The sequence below is a fragment of the Somniosus microcephalus genome, unplaced genomic scaffold, assembly GCF_052327205.1.
Source record: "Somniosus microcephalus isolate GS21.2 unplaced genomic scaffold, FLI_Smic_1.0 unresolved_chr2, whole genome shotgun sequence".
In the NCBI taxonomy this organism is placed as follows: domain Eukaryota; kingdom Metazoa; phylum Chordata; class Chondrichthyes; order Squaliformes; family Somniosidae; genus Somniosus; species Somniosus microcephalus.
Window position 1 is genome coordinate 82,737,567 of NW_028225180.1, and position 8,065 is coordinate 82,745,631.

General features: G+C 51.2%; 1 protein-coding gene across 1 annotated transcript; it reads left to right on the plus strand.

The window, feature by feature from the left end:
• Nucleotides 1–1,154: 1,154 nt before the first annotated feature.
• On the plus strand, nt 1,155–4,079 carry LOC147092926 (insulinoma-associated protein 1a-like). Its single transcript, XM_085976238.1, has one exon. It carries the CDS (start codon nt 1,921–1,923, stop codon nt 3,115–3,117), a length of 1,197 nt encoding a protein of 398 aa, XP_085832364.1. The 5' UTR covers nt 1,155–1,920; the 3' UTR covers nt 3,118–4,079.
• The last annotated feature ends 3,986 nt before the right edge of the window (nt 4,080–8,065 follow it).

The window sequence follows — 8,065 nt, forward strand, 5'->3', positions numbered from 1 at the left end:
AAGTATTTTGTTTGTTTGTCTCCAATTTTAACTGCACATTTATTGTTTGTATACATCGATTTAATTACATCATATGTTTTTCCCCCTACACCACTTTCAATAAGTTCAAGAATAGACCGTCGTGCTCTATCTCTGTCAGTCTCTCTCTCTCTCTCTCTCTCTCTGTGTCAGTCTCTCTCTCTCCACTCTCTCTGTCAGTCTCTCTCTCTCTCTCTCTCCACTCTGTCAGTCTCTCTCTCTCTCTCTCCACTCTCTCTGTCAGTCTCTCTCTCTCTCTCTCTCTCTCTCCACTCTGTCAGTCTCTCTCTCTCTCTCTCCACTCTCTCTGTCAGTCTCTCTCTCTCTCTCCACTCTCTCTGTCAGTCTCTCTCTCTCGCCACTCAGTTCAGTTCAGTTCAAATGCTTTATTGGCATGAAAGTTTACAGAGAACCATATTGCCAAAGCTTACACTCTCTCTGTCAGTCTCTCTCTCTCTCTCCACTCTCTCTGTCAGTCTCTCTCTCTCTCCACTCTCTCTGTCAGTCTCTTTCTCTCTCGCTCCACTCTCTCTGTCAGTCTCTCTCTCTCTCTCTCTCTCCACTCTCTCTGTCAGTCTCTCTCTCTCTCTGTCAGTCTCTCTCTCTCTGTGTCAGTCTCTCTCTCTCTCTCTCCACTCTCTCTGTCAGTCTCTCTCTCTCTCTTTCCACTCTCTCTGTCAGTCTCTCTCTCTCTCTCTCCACTCTCTCTGTCAGTCTCTCTCTCTCTCTCTCTGTCAGTCTCTCTCTCTCTCTCTCTCTCTGTCAGTCTCTCGTTCTCTCTCTCTGTCAGTCTCTCTCTTTTTCCTCTGTCAGTCTCTCTCTCTCTCTCCACTCTCTCTGTCAGTCTCTCTCTCTCTCTCTCCACTCTCTCTGTCAGTCTCTCTCTCTCTCTCTCTCCACTCTCTCTGTCAGTCTCTCGTTCTCTCTCTCTGTCAGTCTCTCTCTTTTTCCTCTGTCAGTCTCTCTCTCTCTCTCCACTCTCTCTGTCAGTCTCTCTCTCTCTCTCTCCACTCTCTCTGTCAGTCTCTCTCTCTCTCTCTCTCCACTCTCTCTGTCAGTCTCTCTCTCTCTCTCCACTCTCTCTGTCAGTCTCTCTCTCTCTCTCCACTCTCTCTGTCAGTCTCTCTCTCTCTCTCTCTCCACTCTCTCTGTCAGTCTCTCTCTCTCTCTCTCCACTCTCTCTGTCAGTCTCTCTCTCTGTCAGTCTCTCGCTCTCTCTCTCTGTCAGTCTCTATCTCTCTCTCTCCACTCTCTGTCAGTCTCTCTCTCTCTCAGTCTCTCGCTCGCTCTCTCGGCTTTGTGTGAATCAGACGGCCTGGGGTCTCAAGTCTGATCTGTTGCGAACAAAAGAGCCGGCAGAGTTGGATCAGGCGCGTTTGGAGACGTTAAGGGACCTCTCTCTATCCCCCCCACCCCCCCGCCCCCAGGAGGAGGCCCCTTCTCTCTATATCTTTCTTTCCCTGCCTCTATTGAATTAGGACAAAGCCCCGGCACGTGTGTTATGAATAGGAGCAGGACAAAAAGAGCAGGCCGGACGTGTGGCACCCTTATAGTCATTTACATAATGGGGAGCAAACACGCGTCAGAACAGGTACATCTGGCGCCTCCTGGGAGACTCGTCAGTCCCTCTTGGATCAGATTACGCTCTTTGTCTGATTGGTTCTTCATCCCAAGCCATCTGCTTGAGATGGACCAGACAATGGGATCGTGCAGCCTTTAAATAGCCCGAGCAGTGCTGCGATTGAACAGTTCCAAGTGGGGGAGATTGCTGCTTAGCACACGCTCTCGTTCCTCTCCCTGGCAGCCTCCAGGATCAGAGCACAGGCGCTCGCAGGCTGCTGTTGGTTTTTTTTTTTTTTCGTTTGACAGGACACGCTCGTCAAAGAAACTTCCTGAGCCGAGATGCCCCGAGGATTTCTGGTGAAGAGGACCAAGAGAGCCGCCCCCGTCTCGTACAGGGTGCGCTGCACCGAAGAGGAACAGGGCTTTCTGGAAGCCGTGCCCTCCCCATGGGGGCAGGGGATGTCCCCTCCGCCTCCGGCCTCCTCCGCCGCCGCCGGGCCGGCCTGCTACGGGATGCCCGGTTCGCCCTGTGCCCCGTCTGGCAGCCCCAACAGGCCGGTGAGCGGTCGCCCCGGCTCCCCGGGCCGTCCGGTCAATTCGAGCTCGCCTGTCCTGGCTGAGTCCTTCCCCAGCCCGTCGTCCCTGGCCTCCTCGCTGGGGCGGGCGGTCTTTGTGGCCTCGGTGTCGGACGAGGAGGTCAAGATGGGCTCCAACTGCGCCCCCATCCAAGCGGTCAAGAGGCAGCTGCCCGCGGCCAAAGCCAAAGCCCCGGGCAAGAGGCCCAGGACAGAGAGGAAGACCTACCGGGACGAGGTGACCACTTCGCCGGTCTTGGGGCTGAGGATCACCAAAGAGCTGATGGACTACCAGCAGCCTAGGGCTGCAGGCCAGCCCCTGGGCGAGTTCATCTGCCAACTGTGCAAGGAGGAGTATGCAGACGCCCTGTCGCTCGCTCAGCACAGGTGCTCCAGGATCGTTCGGGTGGAGTATCGTTGCTCCGAGTGCGATAAGGTCTTCAGCTGCCCAGCCAACCTGGCTTCTCACTGCCGCTGGCACAAACCCAGGAACCCTGGCGGCCTCCAAGGCCACGAGGCAGCCAAGGACAGCAGCAAGAGCAAAACCAAAGCGGAAAGCCAGCGGGAGAGCTGCAACCCCTCGCCCCAGCCTTGCGAGTCCCCTGGCCCAGAAGAAGACCTGTTCGACTGCCCGCTCTGCGGCAAGAAGTTCCGGCGGCAAGCCTACCTCAGAAAGCACATGGCCACTCACCGCCCCCCGGTGCTCTTGCCTGGAAGCCAACAGTTCCTCCACCGGCCCTCAGCGGAGCTTGAGAAACCGGGCGTCATCTCCTCCGCCCCTCCTCAACCCGGACTCCGGCTCACCTTCCGAGGGGCTGAGGTCCTCCCAGTCAAGCCCTGCCCCGAGGTGTCCTTCTCCTCCTGCCCGGTCCTGAGCAGGCAAGTCAACGGCAAGTGTCACCCCTTGGAGAACAGGCAAGTGGTGTTGCTCCAACTCTCCACAGCGCACACGGTGATGTGAAGCGAGGACGGAAACCCCCCAACATATAGACTCATAAACGCTGAACCCCATCACATTCCTGGTCTTATTTATTCTCTGCGTGTGCGCGTGTGTGTGCGCGTGCGTGTGTGTGCGTGTGCGCGTGCGTGTGTGTGTGTGTGTGCGCGTGCGTGTGTGTGTGTTTGTGCGAATGAAGAAAATTTATAAATAACGCGATTAAAACTGTCTTGAAACAAAGAAAGGAAAATAAAAACAGTTCGCTAGCCTCGTATTTTCTTTGTAATAATGAAATGGTTAAAGACAAGTATAAATTATATAATTTATTTATATATCGCTGTTTTTGTTAATTATATATATATAGAATGCTTTTTTGTACAAGATCTTCATACGACTGTTTAGAAACTTTTTTTTGTACGGGGGTGGGGGGGATGGTTTAAAAAAAATCCATTTTTGTACAGCTGAATTCTGTATTTTTCTCAATGACTAAAAATGACAATTGTGCCTGGAAAAAAAAAAATTATATTCTCTTACGGTTGCGAAGAAGCATCTGTCACTTGTGGCCGCTTTCAGTTAAGTGTCGTTTGTTTCTGAGATATTTTAAATAAAATGTCAAGACGTCAATTTGCCTGGTGTTGATGCTTCCTTATCAGTGCAGGGTATCTGTGGAACACGGGTTGTACCGAGGTAGATAGGGATATTCGGGACAGGAGGAGGCCATTCAGCCCCTCGCACCTGCTACGACATTTACCCGCCTTCGCTCCGTATCCCTCGATGCCCTTACCCAACAGAAATCTATCCAGCTCAGTCTTGAGAGCTCCCATGGACACCCCCCCCAGCCTCCACAGCTTTCTGAGGGAGAGAATGGCATAGCTTTAATGTTAAGATCATGTCCCCTCGTTCTTAACTTCCCCGCCAGTGGAAATAGTTTCCCCGTATCTACCCGATCTAATCCGTGTAGCATTTTAAACACCGTGATCAGATCACCCCTCAATCTCCTACACTCAAAGGGAGTACAATCCAAATTTATGCGACTCGTCCTCATAATTTAACCCTTTTAGCCCCCGGTATCATTCTGGTGAATCTGTGCTGTTCCCCCTCCAAGGCCAGTGTATCCTTCCTGAGGTGGGGAGCCCAGAACTGAACGCAGTGCTCCAGATGGGGTCTGACCAAGGCTCTGTACAACTGAAGCATCATTTCCTCCTCTTTGTATCCCAGGGATAAAAGCCAACAATCCATTAGCCTTTCTGATTGCTTTTTGTGCCTGTCCACTCGATTTAAATGATTTGTGTACTTGGGACTCCCAGATCTCTTTTCTCTTCAGTTGGGGTGTTAATCCTCGTCCACACCATTCCTCATCCTCAGCATCCAGATTTTCGGCGGCCCTTTATGTGAATGACTGAGGTGGTTCTTCTGTTAGATTGTCGGTGGGCTCAATTTAAATCTCAAGACTGCTTCCTTGAGTCATTGGGAAAAAAAAGATCTGCACGCAAAATCTTAAAAGCGCTTTTGCAGGCTTTAAGACGTGGCTTTCACAGTGAGCTGGAGTTGCCTCCAGACTCGATCAGCAGCTCATCCACCACCTTAAACATTCACTCCCTCCACCACCGGCGCACCGTGGCTGCAGTGTGTACCATCTACAAGATGCGCTGCAGCAACTCGCCAAGGCTTCTTCGGCAGTACCTCCCAAACCCACGACCTCCACCACCTAGAAGGACAAGGGCAGCAGGCGCATGGGAACACCACCACCTCCAAGTTCCCCTCCAAGTCACACACACCATCCCGACTTGGAAGTATATCGGCCGTTCCTTCATCGTCGCTGGGTCAAAATCCTGGAACTGCCTCCCTAACAGCACTGTGGGAGCACCTTCACCACACGGACTGCAGCGGTTCAAGAAGGCGGCTCACCACCACCACCTTCTCGAGGGCAATTAGGGATGGGCAATAAACGCTGGGCCTTGCCAGCGACACCCACGTCCTGTGAATGAATTAAAGAAAAAGGCTCTGGCTGATATGGGATGGCTTCCTGTGAGGGGTGGGGTGAGTGATGGGGGAGGCGTAGAGGGGAGGGATCGCTGGCCTTAGTGATTCGGGCATCGAGTCAGCACCGGACTGCAGTTATACCACCACCACTTTTGGCTGAGACACAGCCAAAATCCACACTGCGAAATCGGCAAGGGAATAAAAAAAAACCTTTCCCGGCTGTCAACTTAAAATAATTTCTTATAAAAAAAAAAGAGAGCTGTTGGGTTGAAGTGTAAAAAAAAAATTCTTAAAATGGCGCTGTAAAAATTGACGGCATGTTGTCATGTCCCTCGCATGTGAAATGGTGCCTGGTCTGCTATTGATTCTCCTTTCTGAAATAAATGGGCCGGTGGGGGGCGGGGAGCGGGATGGAAGGTTTGCTAAATATTTTTGTCAGGTAGGTAGAAATCCCTTTAACGGATAGTTGTATTAACGGGAGACCCCTTTAACAGATAGTTGGTTTAATTGGAGATCCCTTTAACGGATAGCTGTATTAACAGGAGATCCCTTTAACCGATAGCTGTATTAATGGGAGACCCCTTTACAGATAGTTGGTTTAATGGGAGATCCCTTTAACAGATAGTTGTATTAACGGGAGACCCCTTTAACAGGCAGCTGTATTAACAGGAGATCCCTTTAACAGATAGCTGTATTAACGGGAGACCCCTTTAACAGATAGCTGTATTAACGGGAGACTCCTTTAACAGATAGCTGTATTAATGGGAGAGCCCTTTAACAGATGCTGTAGAGGGTCCCAACTTCCTGATCGTTGCCCGGCGACCCTCTGCTGAAGAGCGTGCGCAGCAGGATCAGGCCCAGCTGCGGTGCCGCCCCTGCAGTCAAATAGTCTGGCGGCGCTCACTGGCCTGGAAGCTCTTGCCCCCTTGTGGTGAGGTAGCGGAGGGCGGCCGTGGAACCCCTCCCCCACCCCCCCTCCCAGTGAGCGTCAGGGATAACGGGGGGAAGGAGATTCAAGGGAGAGGAGATGATCAGGGCTTTCCCCCTCACAATGAACCACACTGATTATTTAAGCAAACAGGCTGGGGCTCTTTTTTGCTAGAAAAGAGAAGGCTGTGGGGTGACCTGATCGAGGTCTTTAAAATTGCAAAGGAGTTCGATAGGGTAGACGTAGAGAAGATGTTTTCCCTTGTGGGGGAGACCCAGAACTAGGGGTCATCAATATAAGATCGTCACTAATAAATCCAATAGGGAATTCAGGAGAAACTTTTTTACCCAGAGGGTGGTGAGAATGTGGAACTCGCTACCACAGGGAGTGGTTGAGGCGAATAGTAGAGATGTGTTTAAGGGGAAGCTGGATAAACACATGAGGGAGAAAGGAATAGAAGGATATGCTGATAGGGTGAGATGAAGAGGGGTGGGAGGAGGCTCGTGTGGAGCAGAAACACCGGCATGGAGCAGTTGGGCCGAATGGCCTGTTTCTGTGCTATAGATTCTATGTAAAAAGTGACAATTTAGTCAACAAGGAGCTAACGGCCACTCCCGCTCCAGTCCCTGTTCCTGAAGCCTGGGATTTGCTACAGGTGAAATGGCCTGCGACACCTTCCAACAGGTGTGACAGGCTGTGAGACTCCCCAGTAATGAGCAGCCATGAGACTTGTATTTAGGCTGCGAGGCTGGCAGCAGGGAGGTATGCGGCCTGTGCCACTGGGTGGCAGTGCCAGTGAGGCTGCTTCCAGTCACCCTGTTGGCATCCACTGTCACTGTGAGACATGTGGAGACATTAAAGGTGGCACCTGCTAACTGCCGGTGCCAAGCCAGTGTAAATCCCCCTGGGCAACGTACCCAGTGGGTAAAAGGGAACGATTCACTCCCGTCTGGCCCATGTGAGGTTTTTTTTTTATTCGTTCCTGGGATGTGGGCGTCACTGGCAAGGCTCAGCATTTATTGCCCGTCCCTAATTGCCCATCAGAAGGTGGTGGTGAGCCACCTTCTTGAACCGCTGCAGTCCGTGTGGTGAAGGTCGTAGCGGTTGTGTACAACTGCGTGGGCCATTTCAGAGGGCGGTTAAGAGTCAACCACATTGCTGTGGATCTGAAGTCATATTTCAGCCAGACCGGATAAGGACAGCAGATATCCTTCCCTAAAGGACATTCGTGAACTAGATGGGTTTTTACAACAATCCGATAGCTCATGGTCACCATTACTGATAGTAGCTTTTTGTTCCAGATTTATTTAATTAACTGAATTTAAATTCCCCAGCTGCTGTGGTAGGATTATGAACTCATACCTCTGAGATTGTTAGTTCAGGTCTCTGGATTACTAGTCCAGTAAGCTAACCACTATTCCCATGTCTCAGTATCAGCTCCGCTCCTGTATGTGTGCAGTACACAGCGGGTAAAAGGGAACGAGTCACTCCCATCTGTTAGTCTTCTTTCGTATGGTAGTAGCAAATCAAATGTCAATATCTAAGTCAGATATCCAGGCCAAAATTTCCGGTGTAACAGCGTGGATATCTTGTAGGCTACCTGCTCCCCATGTGGGTCCGGCGAGTTTCTGGATCAAGTTGACCCTACTGTTTAGTTTCTTCCCTGTTTCTGGAGATGTTGTCTATATGACAGGATGCGATCAAGCATGACTCCTAAATAGGAGGTTTTTTTGGCATGGTTTACCTCTGCGCTGCAAAAGGAGACTTTCAAAGCTTGGTTTGCTCGATGGGTGCCGCGGTGGAATGTCGAGGTGACGGTCTTTTGCGGGTTTGGCTGAAGTCGCCATCGGCGGAAGTAGTGAACGGCCCGTGTGTGTGTCTGTGTCAGCTCCTGTACATGTACAGTGCACAGCGGATAAAAGGGAATTATTCACTCTTGTCTGGTACTGTACGGCCAGTGTATGTCTCAGTGTCAGCTCCTGTACATGTACAGTACTACAGCAGGTAAAAGGGAACGATTCACTCCCGCCTGGTACTGTACAGCCCCGTTTCATTGCTCTC